The following is a 26,936-nucleotide window of genomic DNA, read 5'->3' as shown; positions in this document are numbered from 1 at the left end:
GGAGCCTTGCTACATTGTGGAGGCTAAACTCCAGTTCCTGGGCTCAAATGATCCTCCTACCTCACACTCTCAAGTAGCTTGCACTATAGGTGCATGTCACAATGCCTGGCAGGACTAGTTACTTAAATAATCAATTCATCTGAATCTTGACCAGAGATATGCAGGCATTTTTTTCCAGCCATGTCTTCCAGGTTTCCAAGCAGCATTTATCTTTACCTAGCTGTGCTACACGCAGTTGTGCAGGTTGTGCACTACGCACACAGGAGGGGGACATCACATAGCCTGATGTCCTCTAGAGCTTTGCAGAACAGACCTACCTAGCTCTACATAGCAGCCTGGTTTGGCCAAATACTTTCCTCTGTTACTCAGGGACCTGTCTTCCAAGAAATAACTCATAGATATATAGTCTTCACCTTCCAGATTCCCTGCTAATTGAGCTTTGGAAATGTTGTTTATCCTAAACTTTGTGTCTCTTATTATCAGTTAATAGATGATTAGCAGGGCTGGTTTTATAGACAGGCATGCAGCCTGTGCAGAAACATCAGGCCCTGGACTTGGTTTAATGCTTTGCTGTCTCCATCTTGAAACCCTTTTTTTTTTTTTTTTTTTTTTTTTTGAGATGGAGTCTTGCTCTGTTGCCCAGGCTAGAGTGCAGTGGCACGATCTTGGCTCACGGCAACCTCCGCCTCCCAGGTTCAAGTGATTTTTCTGCCTCAGCCTCCTGAGTAGCTGGGATTGCAGGCGCCCGCCACCATGCCCGGCTAATTTTTGTACTTTTAGTAGAGACAGGGTTTCACCACGTTGGTCAGCATGGTCTCAAACTCCTGACCTCATGATCCGCCCGCCTCGGCCTGCCAAAGTGCTGGGATTACAGGCGTGAGCCACCGCGCCCGGCCAAAATTCTTAATGACGTTTTGAACAAAGAGCCTGCCTTGTCATTTTGCACTGGGCTCTGAAAATTATGTAGCCAGTCCCAGTGATTAAAGTAAATAAAATTCAAAAGCTCATCAAATTGTATCCAGATATGAGAAGGCTTATAAAGAAATTTTCAGCAGGGATGCATATATTAAGACCTGCAATAACCTGCACAGGTGGCCTACATCAGAATAATTTGGAGAGTTTGTAATGTATGGAGATTCCTGGGCCCACATGCTGGAGTTCTGATTCGGTAGGTGTGGATCTCTGATATGTGTGTGTGTGTGTGTGTGTGTGTGTGTGTGTGTGTGTGTGTGTGGTTTTTGTGTGTGTGTGTATGTGTGTAAATGTCACATGTAATCCCAGCATGCAGCCCTGTCAGGAAATTATTGCTTTGGGACACGCTACATCCTACCAAGAAGTGGAATCAGAAGGAGTTAATTTCAGTGAAAGCCCATAAGTTGTCCTTCAAGTGTTCACTGAGATTAGGGTATCTCTTTGCTCTGCTCTGCTATCGAAATTCCTTTCCCAGGAGCCTAAGAAAAAGACTTTAAACCTTAAACACGGGAGAAATGGCTTTTAAAAGTCAAGGGTCTTTAAATCAGATGGTATTAAAATCTAAGATTACAAAGGTAGGAGTTTTTTGCATTTTTACCGCCTCCTCCTATCACTAGAGGATTTTTAGTGACTGGAGAGGGTGTTTCAAAACACCCCTGAAATGGTCACAACTTCAGAAAAGAGGATATGGGAATAGGAAAGTAAAATGAGATTGTTTGGTACATGAATATCACTCTGGAAAATTCCATGGATGGGAGGATGTTCCAGGTGCACATTTTAAGCAATAACTCAGCACAGAGTCAGATTGTTCAGTGTAACAAAACTGTCCTTAGCTGCATATTTGTCAGTTTTTCTGGAAGGTTCCCAGCTCCTGCAAGATGGCAGCTGGCTCTCCTCCCTGAGGTCAGAAAGAGCTCCTCCCCTACTGCCCTAGGACTCACAGACCCCTTCACAAAAGACACAAACTCTGCACGGTCAAAGCACGTCACACAAGTTTCTATTTTCAAGTTTCTCTGTTTTATTGTGTTTGATTTTTTTCTATTTTTTTCCTGAGACAGAGTCTCACTCTGTCACCCAGGCCACAGTGCAGTGGCATAATGTCAGCTCACTGCGACCTTCACCTCTTGGTTCAGGCAATTCCCCGCCTCAGCTTCCCGAGTAGCTGGGATTACATGTGTGCGCCACCATGCCCAGCTAATTTTTGTATTTTTAGTAGAAACGGGGTTTCACCATGTTGGCCAGGATGGTCTCAAACTCCTGACCTTGTGATCCACCCACCGTGGCCTCCAAAAGTGCTGGGATTACAGGCCTGAGCCACCACGCCCATCCTATTGTGTTTGATTTTTGTTTGTTTTTTTGTTTCTCTTTTTGTGGCGGGGCAGGAAGCGGAGTGGACCGTTTTCTATTTGTAATCAAGATAAATAAATCAGGCAAACCACCATTTTATTCTAAAGATCTGTTTTGAGAGAGCCATCGTCAGTTTCCCCACAGTAAGGAGGAAATCATTCCTATATACTAGAAAACTTTTCAGAATTTTTTCAGGATGCAAAACAAATTCATTCACTCAAGTTTATTCAAGGGTGGCTGATGTCAGGAGAATTGTGTACAGGAGTTCACTGTGTATCAGTCTGACACTGAACCAGTCTCTCTCTAACCCATGGCAAGGACTGAGAAGTGGAGGAAACCACACTAAGAGGATACCCCTCAGGTCATCCTTTCATGAGTTTCACTCTCAAAAATAGGCAGGGAGCTGGAAACATGTCTGCAAGGCATCTTACAGAACCCACGCATCATTACAGGGGATTACTGAGACGTGGGGGTGGAGGAGCAGGGACAGAAACCTCTCCTCAGCCCGTCTAAACCCTCTCCCACCACTACAGCCATCCCCTTCAGGGCAGATGAGCGCTCAAGCCTCCTTCCCCAGAGCCTTTCAGAATTTTTCAGACCCCTTTGTCTATTTTTGAGAGTTCAACTTATGATAGGATGACCAAGGAGTCTCCTTTTGCTGCGACTTCCTGCACTTCTCAGCCTATGACATGGGTTAACTCAAGACTGGTTCAATATTACATTGAAGCCCAGTGGGCTCAAAGCTTCTACTTCACAGGCCTCTCATGTGCAGCCGAATGTTCCTTCACCTGGGAACGTTCTGAAGAGCGCTGTTGCTATCTTAAGGGAATATTCTTTGAATTTAATGGTTGCCAAGAGCAGCAATCTTAGAAGTGCAGTGCCAGCTCTCCTCAGAGGCTGTCTTCAAAGGTCAAAGGGACCCTCAGGAACTGACTCTCCAAAGTGCTAAGGGACCACGCTGGGCTCGTACATCAAAGGGAAAAAAATACATCCAGACTCCCTTCTGGGAGGCTACAGTCTAGACTGTCTTATACGCCCTTTGTTATCCATTAAAATAAGTAGTAAAATGTCAACACATAAAACAAAATATGCACAAAAAGAAATAAAATTCAGTAGAGTTGCATATTCTGACAGAATTTTCAAAACCATTAGGTCCATGTAGCAACCAGAGAGGTGGCTGGAGAAGGTTCTTTAGAATCCAGGAGAGATGTTAGGCACACAGTGAACAGGAGTAAGAAGTGGGCTGGAAAACAGGGGATTTGCTAATGGTCTTTATTCAGAAAAACAGAATCCACTGGCGCTTATACCCTCATTGTCCTCCTGAGCTAAAGGCTGGAAACATTGGGTCTGGAGTAAAGGAAATGTAATCCTAGGCCCCTACATGATTTGAGAATAACCCATCACCACAGCTATGTAAACAACAGCTAGCGGGTTTCAACTCTCCACATCAGCTCGCTGACAGCCTCAGAAGACTTGCTGATATCGGCAGAACCACATCAGTGTGAAAGATTCTGGCAACAGTGAGAGGAGAGGAGGGAACGAGGAGGAAGAAAGTCAGGGGTATTAAGATAGAGAGTGTATGAAAAGGAAAATTGTGATGAAAATGTATAGAATGGAAAAATGGCTTACTGCTTTATTATTTAAAGTTACAATAATGATCAACAGTAATTTTAGAAAATACAAAAAAACACCAAAGGAAGGGAAGGGCCGGGCGCGGTGGCTCACGCCTGTAATCCCAGCACTTTGGGAGGCCAAGGCGGGCGGATCATGAGGTCAGGAGATCGAGACCATCCTGGCAAACATGGTGAAACCCCATCTCTACTAAAAAAATACAAAAAAATTAGCCAGGCATGGTGGTGGGTGCCTGTAGTCCCAGCTACTCGGGAGGCTGAAGCAGGAGAATGGTGTGAACCCGGGAGGCGGAGCTTGCAGTGAGCCCAGATCACGCCACTGCACTCCAGCCTGGGCGACAGAGTGAGGGGAAAAAAAGGAGGGGAAGGAGGTGATCAGAGAGTATCGTAGTAGTGTGAGTCAAACCTTTATCATAGTGGGAAATCAATAAATAGGACCTAATTTTTTTTAATGAAGTAATTTTTTGAGTTGTGAAGACATAGGAAAAAAAAAAAAAAAAAAAAAAAATCAAAGGAGTTTTCTCCAGGCAGTGGAACTGATGTCAGAGAAGGGCTGGGGGGAAACGACTGCTTTTTATAAAATCTCCAGTATTACATCATGGTTTCTATGCATGTGCATGAGACAGTGACAAGGTATAGAAACTCTGAGACTTGGCTGGGCGCGATGGCTCACACATGTAATCCCAGCACTTTGGGAGGCTGACGTGGGCAGATCACGAGGTCAGGAATTCAAGACCAGCCTGGCCAACATGGTGAAACCCCATCTCTACTAAAAATACAAAAATTAGCCAGGTGTGGTGGCATGTGCCTGTAATCACAGCAACTCAGGAGGCTGAAGCAGAAAATTTGCTTGAACCCAGGAGGTGGAGGTTATAGTGAGCCTAGATCGCACCACTGCACTGCAGCTTGGGCAACAGAGCAAGACTCTGTCTCAGGAAAAAAAAAAAAAGAAAGAAATTATGAGACCTTACCAGCTATGTGATTTTAGGCAACTTTATCTAACTTTCCCATGCCACAGTGTCCTCATTTATAAAACAGGACTGGTAATAATGTAATAATGCCTGCTTCATACGGTTGGAAGAATGACATTGGATGATATAACTACAGCACTAGTGCAATGCCTGACCAACAGTAGGTTCTCAATGAAGGTTGGCGATAAATAATAAATAATAATATTTGTTTATTATTATTATCATCACTTAGACAGTTGCTTTTAGTCACTTAATACATCATCATAAGCTCCACAAATACAGATCTAGGTATCTCTCTTGAACAGCTGCATTAAAGTCCGTAGAGTGGATTGTCGTAATTATTCAGCCTTTGGACTATTAAGGTTCAAGCAAGCTTCTTACCTAAATCTCACAGTTTCTCAACCTCAGCTCTACTTACATTCTGGGTCAAATTATTCTTTGTTGTGGAGGGCTGTCCTGTGTGTTGTAGGGTGTTTAGCAGCATCCCTGGCCTTGACTCACAGGGTATACCACCACACCCAAGTTCTAGCAACCAGAATTGTCTCCAGACATTGCCAAACGTCCCCTGGAGGACGGGGGGAGATAGAATTGCCCCAAAATGAGAACATGCCTCAAATCCATCCTAAAGACTTCAGGGACTGTTCACCTACAGCCAGGTTTCTTCTCCTGAGAAAACTTCCTTAATCTAGTTACAGGCAGACGTAAAATACTACAGTCTGCATTTCATGTCACCCACCTGAAAGCAAGGGTCAGAGACACAGTTTTGCTGTGCACTCAGTCTAAGATACACTTTATAAGAGTTTGGAAAAGAAACAAGAGATATGATTCAAGGAATTAATAACACTAACCCCTCCAATCAAATAAACTACTTGAGGCTGGGCACGGTGGCTCATGCCTGTAACCCCAAACTTGGGGAGGCCGAGGCAGGACTTCAAGCTAGGACTTCAAGACCAGCCTGGCCAACATGGTGAAACCTCATCTCTACTAAAAATACAAAAAACCAGTCAGGCATGGTGGTGGGCACCTGTAATCCCAGCTACTTGGGAGGCTGAGGCAGGAGAATCTCTGAAACATGGGAGGCGGAGGCTGCAGTGAGCTGAGATCATGCCACTGCACTCCAGCCTGGGTGACAGAGTGAGACTCCATCTCAAAAATAAATAAAAATAAATAAACTGATGGAAAAAATATTGAGCTGATATCATTCACGCTCTTGCCTTTTGCAATCTCAGTTGATCATAATCTTATTAAATGAGATTAACAGATATAATTTCAGTAGAGCCAGAAATAATGCTTGTTCTTCCACAAATTGTCTTCCTACCCAAGGCCAACAGCCTTGCCATTATGTGTCAAATAACTCAGAAGGAACAGACTCCATGAGGCCCAGCCCCATAACTAGGTGAGGACAAAGCCCAAAATCCACATCTAAATAACACTAGCTCAGAGTTGATCTTCATATAGCTGGGAAGGAGACAGCTAATAAATGCAAGTAGAATCTCCGAATTATAAATAGCATTTTAACTTAGAGTTCTGTTTAGCAAAATTATTTCCATGTCCTTGGGGATGGCTTATAATAATGGTGCTTTGCCAATGTGGTTTCAGAAAATTATATTAAATGAAAAATCCTGTAGAACAGATGTGCTCACAAGTCCCTGTCCACATAACAGCCAAATTGCTTAATGAAAACACCGCTATGGTTCAGAATTGTGCTTTCTACTGTTACAGTATTGTTATATTAGCATCTCAGAAGAGTAAAGAAGGTTGGAAAGGAATGAGAGAGAGGAAATTACCAGAACTAGGGGTCAGGGATGGAATATCTCCAAGGCAAGTACCTCAACATGATACAGAATAAAAGGAAGATGATAAAAGACGTGCTGTTTTTTAAGAAATCGCAAAACCAGGACATAGAAATGAAATGCCTGCTTTATTTAGATAAACTAAATCAAGTAAATAGCACTACCTCCGTGCTCTGTATATATTGAACACACGTACATTTCCAATTACATATAATTGGAATGTAACAAAGCTATTTCCAACTCCCTCAAATTCATTAAAATGAGATTTTACCTGTGTTCAAGAGCTGTTTCTTACTCAAATCATCCTTGTACCAGGTTACTCCAAGGACCACTTAATTTGTTCTCAAAAGTTATACATGAAATTCTATGTGATTCTTCCACATCCATTTGCAGTGACTGTTTGGTCATCTTTGGAATAACTGATAAATGTTCATATTTTGTCTCCAAAGCAAGCAAGAACAACCCCATTTGAGGGTTTGCAGCAAAGACACTCCTCGATGGCATTTCTCTTTTGCTGTGTGTGTGTTTACATCTAACAGAAATCACTCAGCGTGACTTTGCCCCCAAAGAGCTTTACTTCCAAATAACACACAGACCAAAACTTAATGCTGCTGTGGTTTGAATGTTTGTCCCCTCCAACACTCAAGCTGAAACTTAATCCTCAATGTAACAGACTTAACAGATGGGCCCTTTAAAAGGGGACGGGGTCATGAGGGCTTTGCCTTCATGAATGGATGAATACACTTATGGATTAATGGATTAATTGATTAACAGATTATTATCAAGGGAGGAGGTTTGCTATCATAAAAGTGGGTCTGTTATGAAAACCAGTTTGGCCATCACTCACGCGCCTCCTTGCCGTCAATTCCCGGCACCACCTCAGGATTCTGCAGAGAGTCCCCAACAGCAAGAAAGTCCTCGCCAGATGTGGACCCTAGACTTTGGACTTCCCAGCCTCCAGAACTGTGCGAAATAATTTTTTTTTTTTTTTGTCATATGATGCTTTATTGAAATATTTCCCTTTGTGCTTAACTGGCTGGGCATTCCACAGCACCACTGTTGATGTCATCTATGATGTCATGAGGGTGGCGGCCATCAACATTACAGCCCACAGACTGGGCAGTCCCCAGGATCTCTTTAATGATTCCAGAGAGTTCTCTGGCTAAGGATCGGTGCTGCATCTGTCGAGCAATGTTGACGATCTCATCAAAAGTGATATTCCCACTGTGTTTAATGTTTTTCTGTTTCTTTCTGTCTCTTGGTGGTTTCTTGAGGGCTTTGATGATCAGGGCAGAGGCAGAAGGCACCACCTCAATCTGGGCCTGTCTGTTCTGAATGGTCAGTTTCATTGTAATCCTCAGGCCCTTCCCGTAACCCGTTGCCTTGGCAATGTCATCACCAACCTTTTTTGGAGACAGACCCAGGGGGCCGATCTTGGGGGCCAGCGCAGAAGTGGCACCGACCTCGCCTCCGGTGCACCTCAGGTATACGACTTTGATCTTGTTGGGGTCGAACTTCGGCGGCATGGTGGAGGCGGCTGGTATTGGATGAACCCGGATTCGGGACTACCGAAGAAAGTTGCACCTTCGCCTCCTCCAAGCTGAAAGCCGAGAGCTAAAATTATTTCTTTATAAATTATCCAGTCTCAGGTATTCAGTAATAATAACAGAAAACAGATCAAGACACATGTCTACCCCATTTGTCTTTTTTTTTTTTTTTTTTTTTTTTTTTTTTTTTTTTGAGATGGAGTCTCACTCTGTCACCCAGGCTGGAGTGCAATGATGCGATCCTAGCTCACTGCAACCTCCACCTCCCAGGTTCAACTGATTCTCCTGTCTCAGCCTTCAGAGTAGCTGGGATTACAGGCTCACGCCACCATGGCTGGCCAATTTTTTGTATTTTAGTAGAGACAGGGTTTCAACGTGTTATCCAGGCTGGTCTCCAACTCTTGAGCTCAGGCAATCCACCTGCCTCGGCCTCCCAAAGTGCTAAGATTACAGGCGTGAGCCACTGCGCCTAGCCTACTCCATCCATCTTGAAACTGCAAATAAGGACAATTTATCCCATTAAAAATAAAGTAATTTTAAAGAAAGCCAATAATTTAATTTTAGAGAATAACAGAGTAGCCTACTAAAAATAAAGGTTAACCTTGAAAATAATAATATTGGCAGTTTTAAAGGACACAAAGCTGAAGGATAAAATTTCAGTTTATTTTTTAATGTTAAACCTGGCTAAGAACTACCAAAAGTGTTGAGGTTTTTATCAAATAGCATGCCTCTCCTCCTACAGATATCACCACGCACATTTTTCACTTGAACAGATGAGTTTTTATCTTAAAAAATAGAAGTTTAGATCAAAGCTGGGAAAATGCTTCTCATTAGAAAGAATATAAAACAAATATTTTAATAAAATCTATCCCCTAAGACATTTCTGAGGTGATGCTGACACTGCATGCCTCGGTGTAAATTAAAACGAATATATCCATTTTCACAGATCTCTGAAACCATCTTTGATAGCAGTTACGCTGTTAGTTGCTTTCCAGCTCTTGCTGAAAATATAAATAGTGAACGTCTTATCTGAATTTGCTGATGCAGACAGTAATAGAGATCTTTTACATTTAAACAGAGAGGTACAGCTAGATTTGTCGTTTCCACTGGCTTTATTAAAAGAGATTAATATATGTATTATCCTTTCACAATTTCCAATGCACATACATTATCTCATTTAATCTTTCCAACCAGCCTGTGAGTTTGGTAACATTATCATCATTTTTAGTGAAGTAATTAGATGCTGGAGAAGGAATGAATGTTTGCCAAATATTAATCAACTCAAAAGAGGTACAGAAGAATTCAGTAGAACCAACCAGTTTTAGAGAGTATATCTTGTCTTCCTCACATAAATGAATGAGTTACCCCCTACCAACAAGTACATACTCATACACATAAGACACAGCTTGTTTCAAAAACTTAAAACAACTGGTGATTTATCTGAGAAATTCTTCATAGACTTGAAAGCTTTGATAACCAATTTTCTCCTTATTGGCTGTAGTCTTTGTTTGATTACTTAGTGACTTCCAAGTTAAATTGAAAGTGAAACATGCCCGGGCGCGGCGGCTCACGCCTGTAATCCCAGCACTTTGGGAGGAGGAGGCAGGCGGATCACGAGGTCAGGAGATCGAGACCATCCTGGCTAACACGGTGAAACCCCGTCTCTACTAAAAATACAAAAAATTAGCCGGGCGTGGTGGCGGCACCTGTAGTCCCAGGGAGGCTGAGGCGGGAGAATGGCGGGAACCCGGGAGGCGGAGCTTGCAGTGAGCCGAGATCGCGCCCCTGCACTCCAGCCTGGGCGACAGAGCGAGACTCCGTCTCAAAAAAAAAAAAAAAAAAAAAAAAAAAAAGAGAAAGTGAAACACTCTGATGCTTGGGGGCCTGCTGGGTTCTCCAAGGACAACATAGTGACACCATCCCCCAATGAACCCCACTTCAATAGCATTTTTTATTTTTAACTCAAATAATACACACACAAAGTCCTAAAGTCTTTCCTAACTCCAGTGTCAATTAATCAAGCAAATAAAACTTCTTTAATTTTCATTTTTGAAATGTTTTAGAAGACTTCCTGTGATTTTCAATCTGCCTGCTAAAATTATGTTATTCAAGAATTTTTTTAAAATATGTATTGACTTAAAAAAAAAGTTACTTAGCATTTTCCCAACCCTCTCACTTCCAATACTGTTTCATGGACAGATTTCTCAACGAAAACAGCCTACTAAATTATCTAGACCTTGTAAAGAATATTCAAACAGAAAGACACACAGTGGGCTTCATAGGGTGTGTAACTAAATTAAGTTGGAAACTAGCATTGAAGTTGAGTGTGCACACGCTGGAACTAGACTGCCTGAGTTCTCATCTCAGCCTTACTATTTTTACTAACACTAAGAATTTGGGGCACATTATTTAAAGTTTCTGTGCTTCAGTTTCCTTATCTGCAAAATGGGCATGGTAATAATGGTTCTTATCTCATTGGTTTACTGTGAGAATTAAGGGAGTCACTCAAGGTAAAGGTACTTTGAAAAGTAGCAGGCACAAAGAAAGTGCTATAGAAATACAATATTGACCATTATTACTGCTATCATTATAGCAATGCAAACAGTCTCCCTCCTGATCCTTCAAAGAAAAAAATATTAAAGCAGTTTCATGATAAACACACGCTCATTTTTTCCCAGGCTGGAGTGCAGTGGCCGGATCTCCGCTCACTGCAAGCTCCGCCTCCCGGGTTTATGCCATTCTCCTGCCTCAGCCTTACCGAGTGGCTGGCTCAAGCCTGTAATCTCAGCACTTTGGGAGGCCAAGGCGGGCGCATCACGAGGTCAGGAGATCGAAACCATCCTGGCTAACACAGTGAAACCCCGTCTCTACTAAATATACAAAAAACTAGCCGGGCGAGGTGGCGGGCGCCTGTAGTCCCTGCCTTCTTTCTAAGATTTTAGGTCAGGGCTTAGCAAACCGCTGCTAGTGGGCCAAATCCAGCCCACTATCTTTTTGTACGACCAGCTATCTAAGAATGGCTTTTACGTTTTTAAATGATTGAGAAGAAAAAACGAAAAGAAGAAGAATATTGCATGACATCTGAAAATTATATGAAATGTAAGTTTCCCTAAACAAAAGATAACTGGAACCCAACCAGCTTACTCGTTTACGTGGTGTCTGAGGCTGCTTTTGTGCGACGAGGCAGACTGAGCAGTTGTGAGACCTCATGGCTCACAAAGCTTAAAACATGTACTATCTGGCCCTTACATGAAAAGTGGCCAACCCATATTTTATTGGTGATTGGTGTGAGCATTGCAAACTTTAGAATGTTTCTATACTTTAGAAACAGCCACTTTCCAGTGAATGAAGGGAGGTGCAGATGGATCCTGAAAGCAAAAATTCAGATTCAGGAAAATCACAAGATAAAACTCAAGTACTTAGGATTGTTCCTTCTGAAGCATTCTAGGAAAGGTATGGTGATGAAGTCCATTAAAAGTATGTGCTAAACTAAACTGTGTATATACTATGAGATTTGATTATTCATAGTAACCAAAAATACTCCGCATTCACAGCATAGATGCTCAGTTTTATGATGAAACCTTTTTTTTTTTTTTTTTTTTTTTTTTGAGACGGAGTCTCGCTTTGTCGCCCAGGCTGGAGTGCAGTGGCCGGATCTCAGCTCACTGCAAGCTCCGCCTCCCGGGTTTACGCCATTCTCCTGCCTCAGCCTCCCGAGTAGCTGGGACTACAGGCGCCCGCCACCTCGCCCGGCTAGTTTTTTTTTTTTTTTTGTATTTTTAGTGGAGACGGGGTTTCACCATATTAGCCAGGATGGTCTCGATCTCCTGACCTCGTGATCCGCCCGTCTCGGCCTCCCAAAGTGCTGGGATTACAGGCTTGAGCCACCGCGCCCGGCCTATGATGAAACTTTTGCACAGCAGCTGAAAATGTATGGGGCTTCATTTCAATCCCCTGCACGGCCAGCTTTACCACTTTCTTTTCTTTCATTTTTTAATGCATTGCATAGTTTTTAAAGTCAAATTTTGAACCTGAAAAATCAAAGATTAGCTATGAAATAAGTTTACCTACCCTACCCACTTTCTCATTTGTCTCTGGGATTCTTCTCATTTTGTCTAAGTGGAATCAGTTCTTTCTATTCTCAATAGCCATAATCTCATGCTTAGTCTTCTCCCACAGTTATTTTATGGCACTTTATTATGGAAATATTCATATTTAGAATTTTTTTCATTGTCATGGCCTTCCTACTAGTGTCTTCAATGTTCCTCATCACCGATGAAATCTTTTCTTATACTTTGGTGAGGCCAAGTTGAAGAAGAATAAAATAGAAAGTTCTGTTTATGTCTGTAGTTTTTTTCTTGCTTAAGCATTTTCCTTTTTTATTATTTTAATAGAAATACTTTTCCTAATAATATGGTTTCCCTTATAAGTTCATGCAACAACAACAGCTCTGGGGATATTACAGTTAAGTGAGCACTAGGATTCAGGAGTCCTGTGGGAAGTCACCAAAAGTCCATCCCTTTCTTCCATCACCAAAAGTCAGCTCCCTTTCTTTGTCTGTGAAATGGAAATATCCAAAGAGATGGCTCTACATTTCTATGTAACTCTGAGTTTCTAAGATTTTTGCTTTATTCACAATTCTTGTAGTTATTGGGTCTTTCCGTCGATAATAGTTTCTAACATTGGATCAAACCATTTATTTCTAATTCTCCACAACTCTGTATTCTATACAAGAGTTCTAAATTCTAAATCATTAAATCACTTTCTAATTCTCTACTTTACTATGAGCTTGTGATTCAGATTCATCCAGCTGTGTTTGCAGCTCTGTTTAGCAGGACCAGCAGTTGAATGTGAGCCCCTAGGGAGGTGAGCCCCAGGCATATGCAAACCCATTAGGGCTGCTAAAAACACCACTTCCCTTGCAGGAAGAGTGGGAGTTATTGAAAGCCCAGGACTTTTCTTGTCCAGTGCATACAAGGGCAAGTAGAGTAACAACATTTAAAATTACAACAGTAATACAAAAGTCATGCTCTTTTTTGAATTCAAATTTTAAAGGATTAGATATAAGAGACAAAATTACCCATTCCATCCTCTTAAAATAGGACCACTCCCTTAGGCAATCAGAGTATCCTTCTAGAACTTTCTTTATGCATTCATGGGAATAAATACAGATTTATAGCTACAGATACAGATGTAGGTATCTTTTTACACTTACAAACATTAATTTATATGACACATATTACTCTGAAACTCTGAAACTTGTAACTTTTTTACTTAATGTTACATCTTGGAGTTCCTTTCCTTTCAGTACCTATAGATCTACTTGATTCTTTTTATTTCATTTTTTTATTGGATTCTTTTTATTGGTTTCATTCATACCAATTTCTAATGATGGACATATAAGTTATTTTCAATTTATTTAATCTAACAAATAAATAATTTTATATGTTTTTCTTTGTGCATATATGTAAATGTTCTGTGTGATAGAAAACCTAGGTTAAGGGAAATCAGTATTTTAAATTCAGGTGAAAATTGCCAAATCCCTTCAAGCATTATTTGCTACTTTACATTCCCATCAATAACATGTAACAAATGTTCACTTTTTCACACCATCTCTAACATAAATATTATTTTTGCTGGCCCAATGGATGAAAAATGCTCATTTTTTGTTATTTTAATTTGCATTTTTTGGTTAAGTTAGCTTACTGATTTCTCACATTCACCTGGACTGTGAATAGATTTTTCCTTATCACTGTCCATTTTTCTATTGGGTAATTTGTTTTATTGACTGGGGGATGCCTTATATATTATAGAAATTAATCTTTTGTTTATTATTTATATTGTTTTTCTCATTATGCTACCTATATTTTAACTTTGCTTATGGGCAAGTTTAAAATTTTAAACTGTATATCTTTATAGTATCTGCATTCTGTGTCTTAATTAGGAAAATCTTTGCCACTCGAAGGTTATTAAAATGTCCTGCATGTTCTTATTATATTTATAGGGTGTTTTTATGTCTTTAAACCATATGGAATTTATTTTTGTATATGGCATAAGGTATAGAATAATTTTTTCAAACCTTATTGTCCATGCATCATTTATGAAACTGTCCATTCATAAATGCTTAATTACAAAAGACACATTATTCTGTGGATTTTCAATTCTATCCCATTTATTTAGTTTTCTATTTCTGTGCCAAAACCACACAAAACCACACTGCTGTGGAAAGTTCCCTCTCTTTTCTTTCTTTCCTTTTTTTTTTTTTGTGAGACGGAGTCTCACTCTGTCGCCCAGGCTGGAGTGCAGTGGCACGATCTTAGTTCACTGCAAGCTCCGCCTCCCGGGTTCAGGCCATTCTCCTGCCTCAGCTTCCCGAGTAGCTGGGACTACAGGTGCCTGCCACCACGCCCGGCTAATTTTTTGTATTTTTAGTAGAGACGGGGTTTCACTGTGTTAGCCAGGATGGTCTCGATCTCCTGACCTCGTGATCCACCTGCCTCGGCCTCCCAAAGTGCCGAGATTACAGGCATGAGCCACCACGCCCGGCCCAAAGCATATGTTTACTTGAAGAAAAATCTAAAAAAAAAAAAAAAGTTATTGGAATTACACTGAATTTATAAATTAGGAAGAAATTACCAGTTTACAGTTCTGTCTTCCCATCCAGAAATACTGTGTATTATTCATCACTTCTTTTATGTTTTTCAATACAGTGTTCTAATTTTCCTTGTAAGCTTCTTAGGCTCTGAGGTTTATCCTTAGACATTTCAGTGTTTCTGAGGTTCTGCACTTATTCTTAGGCATTTTGATATTTTTATTATTATGAATAACATCTATTCTTATAAGCTACTCTTAGATAGCAGTAAATTTGTGAGCTCAATGTTTGGTCTTACATTCGGGCAATGCAATGAATTATCATATTAGTTCTAAAAGCTTTTCAGTTTGCCTTTGCTTTTCTAGGTAGAAAATCATAGCAACTAGAGATGATTGTGGTTTTATCACTTCCATTTCAATGTTTGTACACTATTTCTCCCATCATATTTCATTGACTGGTATCTGCAGTACCATCAGGAGTAATAATAGAGCTCTTGATTTTAATTAATATGCTCCCAGTGTTTCACTGTTACATAAGATGTTTGCTCTTTTGGCAGATACCTTTTATCTAAGTTTAAGAGGCTATTTCTTCCTAGTTTTTACCAGGAATATCTGTTGAATTTTTATAAATTGCTTTTTCTGTACCTGGCAAGATAATCATGTAATTTTTCTCTTTTTCTTTAACAAACTGAAAAATGCTAATAGGTTTCATAGTATAGAAACATGCTTCATTTCTGAAATAACTATTCAGTCCTGATGTGCTGTTCCTTTTGATCATCACTAGGTTTCCTTGGCAAATATTTTCCTTTGAATTTTTGAATTTATTTCTGTAAATAAAGTTAGCCTGTGGTTTTCTTTTGTTAGGCTGAATTTGTTCAGTTTGGAAATCAAAATTAAAATCATCAAAGAACAAACAAACAAGCAAAAAATATTTGTGAAAAATTTACAGAGGACTCTGGTTTAAAGTTTCTGTTCCTATGGGAGTCTAATCCTGTAACACTGACAAGAAAACTATAGGAAACTGAGATTTTATATACCTGTAATTTGCTGTTGCAAATTATAGGTGTAACCCAGATATTAAATAGGTGATATTGGCAAGGAACAATCAAAACCAACTTTATTATTTTCTCCCCCTGCTAGTCAAGGCCATTTTGTGTTGCTGATTCTCTCTGCCTGTGGATGAAATCTTGTCTTGCTCTTGGTAAACTCTTGTATGAAACCCCATAGGACATCCCTTCACTCTATGGTTACTAAGTGCCCTCTATTCACTTACACTCCTAAGGGTAGTTTCATTTCAGTAATTAAATATAACATCCTGTATAACAGTCAAACTCCAGACTTTATTTCAAAGTGAGAGGAGGAAGGGCCTCTGCCCTGAATACCTCACCCTCCCAGCTATGGCTTCTAACTCCTCTAGGACCAGAGCCAAAGAGGAGAGAAGAGGTAAGGAGACAGGAAAGAACTCACTTGAGGGGCATCTCTGTGATCTGGCTTTGGTTCTTGCTGGTGTTTAATGACAACGCTGCTGTAGGATGCTTTCCGTCTTCTTTGGACAACATCTCCAAGCTGGGGGTCCCTCACCTGTAGTTACCTTGATGAATACAAATGTATTTTGCTTAGAGCTTAGAATTCCTTCTTCAGTCCTGGCGTCTAGTGGCACACCTCCAACCCCACTCTGTTGATATTTTCTTGCTCCTCCTGGAAGCCCTGCTGGCAGGATCTAAAACAACCCCAAGCTGCTGCCTTGACATGTGGCCTTCATCTGGCCCCCAGGTGACAGAAACGTCTGACCCACCATCAGACGGAGGACACCGGGCCCAAACCCAGCCCTGTCCTCAGCTGCCACAGCTGGTCCAGCCAGCCTCTCACCTGTGAAGATTGCTTTTGTAGGCATATGTTATTCATCACAGGGTTCACAGCTCCAGCTGTGCAAATAAGCCCCTTAAAGCCACCTCTCTCACCTTGAGAAAAGTGAATCATTTTTAGGTTAGGGGGTGAAGAGTGGGCAAGAGAGGTCTGGAGCTTGGGTGAAAAATGAAACTCGAAGCCCAAGTTTTCCCAAACCAATCCTCTCTCCAAACTCCAGGTTCTTCTCTCAGACTCCCCGACCTCTTTCATGGCCTTGTGTAGGAGGTCAGCTAAGGGCCACACAACAGGATTTTGGCCACCTCCTTTGCAAGTTCCGGGGACTTTGGAGTCCCCAGTCTTGCGCTTTGGAATATGGGAGTCGCTGAGGCACTATCTTGGAATTATCAACCAAAAATGAGATAGGAAAGAGTATTCGGGAGAGGTAGACTATTTATCCCACACATTTAAATTTACCTTTGAATTATTTACCTTCAGATGAATATCCAAAAGAAAACTGGTTTTCTCACTCACAGTGTCTCGAGTCCCTCAACGCTTACAATCTTCACTCTGGGAAATAAATTATACAATAACTTAAGTGTGTTCTTAAGCCAAGCCAGCAGACCAAACATCTTTGATGTGTGGCTAGAAGCTGGGCCATGATGAATCTGAATTTCATTTTTATTTTCAGTCTATGGGCTTCACTCCTTTTGATCCACCCTTCATAAAGCTATAGGGAAACGTATCACCGATTTTGTTCTTATAAAGTACACATACATTCACACACCCTCATATTCATCTTGTACTAGAGATGGCAACCTATAAAAGATGACACAGCAGTGACTCAAGAGTTTGAGCAGCTACCTCACCCCTTTATAAAGGTCTTCATCCAAAATTCTCCCTGGGAAGCCTCGTTGAGGTTCAAGGCCACTTGGCAAGCAGGCATCTATCTCTCCGCAAATGCTGGGAGATCACCACCCCAGGAGAATCCCAACTGAGAGGAGAAAGGAAAATAAAGAAAAGAATTGTTTTAATGAATAAACAAATATGGAATGTAGTCCAGGGCCCTGGGTCTCTGCATGAGCATGGGACAGAGAAGCTAACAATTATGAATCAGGAGGAACCAGGTCACAAGAGGCAGTCATGTCCCTCTAGGCCACCACCTGAGCATCTCTAAATGTAGTAATGTGAGAAAAGTAATTCCTAAAATTCTGGGATTCTAATTAGTGTTGACGTGATTTTCTTTCTTTCTTTCTTTCTTTCTTTCTTTCTTTCTTTCTTTCTTTCTTTCTTTCTTTCTTTCTTTCTTTCTTTCTCTCTCTCTCTCTCTCTCTTTCTTTCTTTCTTTCTTTCTTTCTTTCTTTCTTTCTTTCTTTCTTTCTTTTTTAGACAAAGTCTCGCTCTGTAGCCCAGGCTGGAGTGCAGTGGTGTGATATCAGCTCACCACAACCTCTGCCTCCCAGGTTCAAGCGATTCTCCTGCCTCAACCTCCAGAGTAGTTGGGATTATAGGCATGCACCACTGCACCCAGCTAGTAGAGATGGGGTTTCACCATGTTGGCGAGGCTGTTCTTGAACTCCTGACCTCAGGTAATCCACCCGCTTTGGCCTCCCAAAGTGCTAGGATTACAGGTGTGAGCCACCGCGCCTGGCCGATTATGTTTCTTTTGCATTGATTTTCTTGGGGCATCAGTTCTAACTAGGATTCCTCAGGGAAATATTCCATAATGGTTCTCCACAGGAGGGATAGACAAACTAACAGACCCTCGTGTAAGCCAGGCCGCCACCTGTTTTTGCACCACTCGTGAGCTAAGAATAATTTTTAAAAGGTTGGAAAAGATCAAAAGAAAAATATTTTATAACCTATGAAAATTATATGAAATTCAAAATTGAGCTTCTATAAATACAGTTTTATTGGAACCCAGCCCTGCTTATTTGTTTGTGTCACCCTGGCTACTTTCACACTACAATGGCAGAGTAGAGTAATTGCAACTGAGTGTGCATACGGCACACAAAGCCTAGAATATTTACTCTGTGGCCCTTTACAGAAAACTGCTCCACAATCAGAGGAAGGCCATGGAAAAGGAGGTGATATCAGTAGGAAGAGGTAGTCTAGGTCCAGTTCACTCCCTAGAACAATGGTGGGTGTCTCCCAAGTAGCACTGGTATTTCTGCCTTCTACTAAAACAAAAAAAATTTTTAAATGGAGTCTCGCTCTGTTGCCCAGTCTGGTGTGCAATGGCACAGTCTTGGCTCACTGCAACCTCCACCTCCTGGGTTTAAGCGATTCTCCTGCCTCAGCTTCCTGTGTAGCTGGGATTACAGGCGCATGCCACCATGCCTGGCTAATTTTTGTGTTTTTAGTACAGACAGGGTTTCACCATGTTGGCCAGGCTGGTCTCCAACTGTTGACCTCATGATCCACCCACCTCGGCCTCCCAAAGTGCTGGGATTACAGGCATGAGCCACAGCACCCGGCCTAAAAAATTTTTAAACCCAAAACCACTGAGGCCCAGAACAGGTATCTTTTGGGATTCTAGAAGAGTAAAATGGGGTGGGAGGGGAATAGAAAGAAAAAAAAAAAAGACCATGGCAGTCAAGTCAGGGGTTTCTCACATACAAATGATCTCAAGTTTCTGAGCTCCTGGTGAAGCCAAATGATCTGGGCTTCATTCCAGGTCCAAGATGCTCCGATTTCCTATTTTTGTTCCCTTTCAGGCCTCAGATTTCAAAACGTTATCCTATTTAGGGTCACTATGAAAATAGCTTAGAAGTCAGCCTTAGAATTTCAGTTCAGAGATATCAGAGACTTTTGTACTAGGAACCTAAAACCTTTAAAAGATGTTTGTTTTATTGCTTCCAAATGCCTACTTCCAAAGTTTTGCCAGGAACATGTAAGCCAACAAGAAGCTTATATCTGTGGGTTGACTAAAATCCCATAAAAGCTGTTAGAGTATAAACTTCCAGTGACACTGTAAGTTTCCCCAATTAAATCGATAATCCCTTGAGTGGAAAGCATGCTAGCTTTAGCTGTCCTCAAACTGCCTCGCACCTAGTAAGATGCCATTGTAAATACTTGCTGAATAAATGTTCTATGTATTCAGAATTTGCTTCTTGTTACATATTGCAACTGTGTGTTAATTATTGACATAATTCTGGGTATTTAACATATTGTAATGTGATCATATTAACTTACATAAGCATTTGCATGCACACATCACTATGCCATACATAAGGAATTCTATATACACAAATGAAAGATAGCAGATCTGCCCTGACAGTGTATCTGCCCCTACAGACCATTCCAGAGATTTTGTCACATGGACCAAGATGATATTCATTCACGAAATGAGAATCTGCTATATGAAATGAGCATTGTGAAAACATTTCCCAAATGCCAAGTAAACATAACCCCTCTTGTAAATATCCATGAAGAAGAAAGCAAATACCTAGGAAAGCAACACAGACAACTTTTGACTGTTGAATCTGGGAGAACATTTGGGAGTAAGACAAACCAAAGAATCCTTTTCCTAAGTAATAGTAAAAACATTCTTTGGATAACTCTCCACTAGAAGTTATTGTTTTCCCTCATAAAGCTGAGAATATTTATAGAATTTCTCTCATTACAGCATGAATTCACAAGTAATTACATCAGGAATACGTAAAAGAGGTATTAGCAGAACCAGTCAAAACAAGAATTTGGAGCAAGTTTCTACCATCAGCACTTACATGGAATGCACGATTAGCCATTAAGAGCATAAAGCATTAGAATAATAGAAACACAGTGGCGAAAGCTTTGAGTGCTTCAGACACTTGACTTGGAATATATACAGTAGCTGACACAAAGTCTCATTCTCAAGTTGTAAGAAAACTTTCTTCTATGATTAAAAAGAGGTACTGGGCAAAATAGTTTCTACTAACCTTTGTAGTCAATGTCCTGGCCCCAGAACAGGAGTGCTGTGCAGGGTTCTTGATTCCATGTAAAGGAAACCAACTTTGGTTACTTGAAGGCAAAATGCAATTTATCAGAAGGACGTAGGGTAGATGACAAGATTCAGGCAAAGGCTAGTCAACTACGCACAGAGAAGTAGACAAAATAAAAGGAGGCCAGAATCACAGCCAAAATCTTAGTAGAAGATCCTACGTAGATTCTTACTGTGGCCTCATTTTACTAGCACCACTGCCAACCCTGGACAGGGAATTCTAGAATGCCCACTGCTTCTTTGCCCCATGGCCCCAGAGTCAAAATCCAAGGTAGGAACACACCTACCTATGGCTTACCTTATTCAAATGTCCATTGCCTTGCTACAAGGAAATGGGAGCAGAGCAGCTGGAAACTCAGGCCTCCTTAATGGGAACTAGGGTTCTGCTGCCACCATCTTGAGCTTTCCCAAAATAGGGATGGTCTTCAGAGTCTCAACTAACCTTTTTGGATTTGCCTCCCCTTTCTCAAGAAACTACAAATTACAGCTATCACTATTACACAAAAAAAAGGAAATAAATTACAATACTAGATGAAGTACAAGTCTAGGGACTATATACCATAAATGTTCTATGGTCAGTCTTATCTTCTGGAGAAATAACACTTACTTCTGCATGCTTTTCTAGTGCTTCTAGAATTGAAACCAGTGAGGGGGAACTTAAGGTCAACATCTGCTCCTCACATGCCTTCCATAGCAATATGATGTGAGCACTGCAGTTCCATTGAGCTGTGGCAGTTGGGGTAGTTTAGGAAGACAGTGGAGAACAGCAAGACGGTTAGGTCCCAGTGAAAGGAGGAAGTGGCCATGTTTATCCCAACAATGAAGTGCATGTCGAGAAGTGTTGGGAACCTTCAGCTTCAACTCCACAGAACAGAGAAGAGACTTAGGACTGAAGGATCCCCAACCAACAATGAGATAGCTGCAGACACGCACAGCAGCAGTATTTTCTGGTCAGCTCCTAAACACCCAAATGTGGAAAGCTAATCAATAGCACAGCTATGTGATGTCAACACACTGACTTTTGCCTTGGGCTGGAAGCCCCAGGTTCAGTCAACCCACTCCCAAGAGAGACACTCACAGCCCCAGAGTTTATCAAAATCTAAAGCCATCCGGTTCTTAATTACTTCTCTTTTATAATTAAAAAGAAACTCAGACTACATTTCTAAATTTCTTTGGTCAAAGAATGTTTTGTTAACTCAAGTGCTCAGCTGGGTTATAAATCCTCAAAACTAATGCCAATAGATCTATAACAAGAAGAGTGGTTTTTGTCCGCATTTTTTTAAATGGCCCCCATTTTAGAAAAGACAAACATTTATCTACTCAAGGCACAATGCATTGTGGTAAGTACCTCCACTGTATTATGAAAGAACACTCAAACTATTCATAGGATTTAAGTAAATTTATTTCCTAGTGATTGCAACTGTATACATTTGTCAGGTCAAAGGGAAGGACACGGTCCTTGCTGCAGAGAAAAGTCATAAGTACCCAATTCTCACAGCAGGAGCAGGAGTTAGTGACCTGATACCAAAGGGCTGAATCCAACCCAGGATCAGGGCAAGTTCTGCCTGCTTTGCCCCAGTCTCCTGTCCTCAGGTCGCAGACACATAAGAGGCTGGTATGCTGGACTGAAGGACTGACGCAGAATGAGACCACATGCTTTCAACCCAGCAGGGGGAGCGGGGCTGGGCATCCCACCCCAGAAGCCAAGCCTACCCAGACAACCTTTCTAAGGCTTGGCAAAGGCGTGCTATAATTAGACATTAACATCTAATAAATAATAAGTGAATGCCATGGTAAAGCACTTTGCAAATGGAGAGGACACTATGAGTATGTCCCTGTCATCAATAATAATGGTGTTCTAGGTAATCACAGCACTCCGGAAGCAGTTTAGACACAGGCAGCCTCAGCAGGGATACCACTAATGTCCAAAGGCCCAAGCATACGATTTTTCACATACCTGCCCTGGCTGGAAGACTGCCCAGAAAAGACGACAAGCCCACAGAGCTCAGGAGATCATTCCCGAGAGCTCCACGGAAGATGTAAACATTGCCAGGGAAAATCGTTCCATTCCTTAAAGAATATTTGGAGCAGCAAGCTCACTTGTAGATTTACTAAAGTGGAAATCTACACTAGAAGCAGCAGAGCCCCTAGAAGCAGCAGACACTGAGAAAATGTTTAAATAATACCAAAAAACTCAGCCACCCTCACTAGCCACCTTCATAATCCCAATTAACATCAATAAGATTTCAAGGAGAATGTCAGATGGTAGACGCTGCCCATTGAACAATTTTAAAAGCGATTCTAATTCTTTTATAGTCTAGTTTTGTGTGTGTGTGGATCATTTACCTGGGAGTAACTGTAGCTTTTTGCAGAGACTTGGATTTTTTTATTTTATATTTTATTACTTTCTAGTCGTACAAAAATTTTCATTGTAGCATTTGCCCAAAATCTGCAGCCTTCACTCATTTCTCCATTTTTGGATGTCTACACTGCTAAAAGTGGGCACTACACAAACAGATTGTATATCATCTCATCATATTCTCCTTTTTGAGACAGTCTTGCTCTGTCACCCAGGCTGAAGTGCAATGGCACCATCTCAGCTCACTGCAACCTCCGCCTCCCGGGTTCAAGTGATTCTCCTGCCTCAGCCTCCTGAGTAGCTGGGATTACAGGCGCCTGCCACCACGCCCAGCTAATTTTTGTATTTTTAGTAGAGACAGGGTTTCACCATGTTGTTCAGGCTGGTCTCAAACTTCTGACCACAGGTGATCCACCTGCATCGGCCTCCCAAAGTGCTGAGATTAGCAGCGAGAGCCACTGCGCCTGGCCAATATTCTCCATTTTTGATGTGTACTTAAATCTGTCTCTTCATCTCCACGCTAAAACCCTAGAGACCATGGACAGTGTTTTAGGGCACATCTTTGAATTTCCTCTGGGACTAACATGATAATGCTATTTAGTAAATTTTTTGCACAAATAGGTCTACTATAACATCCTCTAACTGGACATTTCCAATCTTAATAGTCTGAAAACTTCATGCAATTTTTTTTTTTTTTTTTTTTTTTTTTTTTTGGAAATAATTTAGGCAGAAGTGAAGTTCGCCTTTGCTTGCAAGTTCCTACTTCACAGGTCAGTTGATCATTTAAACAACATCTCGGGGAAGAACACTTCGTACTTAAGGACAAAACAAGTATGCTCAAGACCTTCCGAAATCCCCATTTACTTTAGAGTTGGCAAGCTCACTCACAGCTCATTTAAAGGAAAGGAAAAACAGTGAGCTGTTTTCCTAACGAGGTATTTCTAACACTTTCAGGCCTCCTCTTTTGAGAGCTTTTTCAAACAAATATACTGTTGAATTTTCCATTTATCTACAAAACCATTAAATAGTCAGTGCCCCCAAGCAAACAATAGAGACATTTAAAGGAAAAACCCAAGAAATCACTCCCCATCCCACTCCACCCTTCCAAGATAACCGATATCGGCGTTTTGAAGTATGTTTTCATATTTTTCTTGCTGAAACATACCAAAACGTGTATCTTTACATACAGCTTTTGGTTGGTTGGTTGGTTTGGGGGTTTTTGCTTGTTTGTTTGTTTGGGTTCTTTTTTCTTTTTGGCAAAAAATTTCTTTTTGGCAAAAAAAAAAAAAATATATCATATTATACATATTATTTTGCAACTTGCTTGTTTTTTACTCACCACTGCATACAGAACCCTTTTCCAGGTCACCTTATCAATTATTCTCCTTCTTTTCCATACTTACATTATATTCCCTTGTGCACGTATACTATTTTTTTCAACTTTTCCTATCATTGAACAATCAGAAGTTTTCCACTGGACAACTCACTTCATTTGTCTACCTTAGTTTGTACTCTAAGCTTTTCTCTAACTCTAAAATTTTGAATTCACCTAAAATAAAATCCAGTTCTTTGGAGAAAGAAAGAGAAAAGCTATTTTCTTGGTCAAATTAGTAAATATTTATTAAATTGAATGTCTTAAAACTAACTTGGATCTGAACTTTAGAACATTCTGATATTCTTCAGGACATCAGAATGTTCTAGAAGAGTACTTTTATAACAGGGAATGTTCACACCTCCATAATTCCTTTAAAATAAGTAAAATATGCTGCTGAAAATTCTGGCACAATTGTATTACTGTAACACAGATTCAGTTGTGTATGTATTTATACAAACATTTTCTACATGGTGTTCTGGGAAACACTGTCTAGGGAAATGCTAAGAGTGATCAAGTAAGTTTCGGCCACTCAGTTTAAAATTAAATATATGATTTTAAAATTCTGATTCTCTTGCAAAGGTGATCACTTCTAATCTCTTTCCCTAGCCTTCCTCTTAAGCAACAGAGATACATCTGTACATCTTTATTGAACATCTGTGTATCTTTACATCCCTACTGTATGTCTATACATCCGTATGTCTCTACTGTATGTCTATACATCTCTACATCTCTATTGTATGTCTAAACGTCTATGTCTCTATTGTACATCTATACATCTGCATGTCTCTACTGTATGTCTGTACATCTATACACCTCTACTGTACATCTATACATCTATACATCTCTACTGTACATCTATACATCTATACATCTCTACTGTACATCTATACATCTATACACCTCTACTGTATGTCTGTACATCTATACACCTCTACTGTACATCTATACATCTATACATCTCTACTGTACATCTATACATCTGCCCATCTTTACTGTACATCTGTACATCTCTACTGTATGTCTGTACATCTATACATCTCTACTATACATCTATACATCTACATCTCTACTAAACATCTGTACATCTGTATATATCTACTGTACATCTATACATCTGTACATGTCTATGGTACATCTATACATCTGTATGTCTCTATTGTTATGTCTGTACATCCACACATCTCTATTATACATATATATCTGTACATCTCTACTAAACATCTGTACATCTGTATAGCTCTACTGTACATCTATACATCTGTATGTGTCTATGGTACATCTATTCATCTGTATGTCTCTATTGTTATGTCTGTACATCTACACATCTCTACTATACATATATATCTGTACATCTCTACTAAACATCTGTACATCTGTATAGCTCTACTGTACATCTATACATCTGTACATCTCTACTGAATGTCTGTACATCTGTATATATCTACTGTACATCTATACATCTGTACGTGTCTATGGTACATCTATACATCTGTATGTCTCTATTATATGCCTGTACATGTGTACATCTCTACTATACATCTATGTATCTGTACATGTCTACCGTATACCTGTACTGTACCTCTGTGCAGTAGGGACCTGCACATCTCTACTGTATATCTATACATCTGCACATCTCTATCGTAAGTCTGTACATCTGCATGTCTCTACTGTACATCTGTACATCTACACATCTCTACCATATGTATGTACATCTATACATCTTTACTGTACATCTATACACCTGCACGTCTATACATCTGTATGTCTCAACTGTACTGACCAGATACAGAGGACCTCATACTGCAAGGTCCCTAGTACCAGGCACACAGAGCCACGAGGCAAATATATGTAGCCCTCCAGCATCCCTGCCCACCCCTTCTCAGCACACCTCTTTATTCTGCATACATTGTCCCTTGCTGAAACATTAAGCAATCAGTCCAGATAGAAGTAAAAAATCATCCTCCTCATTTTTTCTGTGCCCTCAATCTTTTTTATTCTTAAAGCTAAAATGAAAGTCACATTTGGTTTCACTTCTCAAAAGTTTGTCAGTCATAAGAAACTACCTGAAAGTATGGAGGGAAGTGGCTTACTTTTAACCTAGCAATCAGAATGCCACTTAACCACAGGTGTATGGATATTCAATTCTCACCTCCAGCAAAAGAGAAAATGAGGCTTGGTCTTATCGCGCCCACATCAGGGAAAGTGGAAGCTCATTTTGGGAATTCAAACAGCCTGAGGCCTTTTCACAAAGCCGAATCAAGCCCTCCTACCCCCACTCCCAATTCAACCCTTACTTTCACAGTGCATCAAAGTAGATAGGAATTACTTTTTCGAACTGGATAAAATCCAAAAGATCTGTCTTGGGTATCTACTCCTTGGGAAAAACCGTGCTAGAGACTGAGAATCAAAAGAAACTCTTCCTAATAAACTTAAACCTTTAATTGAAGCAATAAATCAAATGCACAGAAATGAGCAGACCAGGATGCTAGGGGATAAGAGCCTAATGGCTCACCACTGTTCTCC

The 26,936-nt window shown here is 40.6% G+C and overlaps 3 protein-coding genes across 12 annotated transcripts in view; 1 reads left to right on the top strand and 2 right to left on the bottom strand.

Moving 5' to 3' along the window:
* Nucleotides 1–26,936, top strand: part of SOD1 (superoxide dismutase 1) — a 1,049,346-nt gene that overhangs the window by 349,625 nt on the left and 672,785 nt on the right. Inside the window, exon 1 of one of the 9 annotated variants that reach the window (XM_050786081.1) lies at nucleotides 2,342–2,351. The exons of 5 other annotated variants lie outside the window; for them this stretch is intronic. The gene's annotated coding sequence lies outside the window, so the exon portion shown is untranslated. Of the gene's footprint in view, nucleotides 1–2,341; nucleotides 2,352–4,501; nucleotides 4,512–5,490; nucleotides 5,502–16,837; nucleotides 16,848–26,936 lie in introns of those variants that run through there. 3 more of the 9 variants (XM_050786078.1, XM_050786071.1, XM_050786095.1) reach the window with 3 other exon arrangements.
* TIAM1 (TIAM Rac1 associated GEF 1) overlaps nucleotides 1–26,936 on the bottom strand; it is a 1,375,699-nt gene that overhangs the window by 787,236 nt on the left and 561,527 nt on the right. Inside the window, exon 29 of one of the 2 annotated variants that reach the window (XR_007724594.1) lies at nucleotides 14,689–14,742. The exons of the other annotated variant lie outside the window; for it this stretch is intronic. The gene's annotated coding sequence lies outside the window, so the exon portion shown is untranslated. Of the gene's footprint in view, nucleotides 1–14,688; nucleotides 14,743–26,936 lie in introns of those variants that run through there. 2 annotated transcript variants of the gene reach the window in all.
* LOC126951702 (60S ribosomal protein L12-like) lies at nucleotides 7,691–20,841 on the bottom strand. The gene is made up of 5 exons (XM_050786067.1): nucleotides 20,618–20,841; nucleotides 17,567–17,691; nucleotides 17,190–17,267; nucleotides 16,320–16,443; nucleotides 7,691–8,314 (listed from the first exon to the last, which is right to left on the bottom strand). The coding sequence occupies exon 5, from the start codon at nucleotides 8,238–8,240 to the stop codon at nucleotides 7,743–7,745; it is 498 nt and encodes a 165-aa protein (XP_050642024.1). The 5' UTR covers nucleotides 8,241–8,314; nucleotides 16,320–16,443; nucleotides 17,190–17,267; nucleotides 17,567–17,691; nucleotides 20,618–20,841; the 3' UTR covers nucleotides 7,691–7,742.

This window comes from Macaca thibetana, chromosome 3 (assembly GCF_024542745.1).
Source record: "Macaca thibetana thibetana isolate TM-01 chromosome 3, ASM2454274v1, whole genome shotgun sequence".
In the NCBI taxonomy this organism is placed as follows: Eukaryota; Metazoa; Chordata; class Mammalia; order Primates; family Cercopithecidae; genus Macaca; species Macaca thibetana.
The sequence above is the reverse complement of the archived record's forward strand: the minus strand, read 5'-3'. Positions and strand labels throughout refer to the sequence as shown.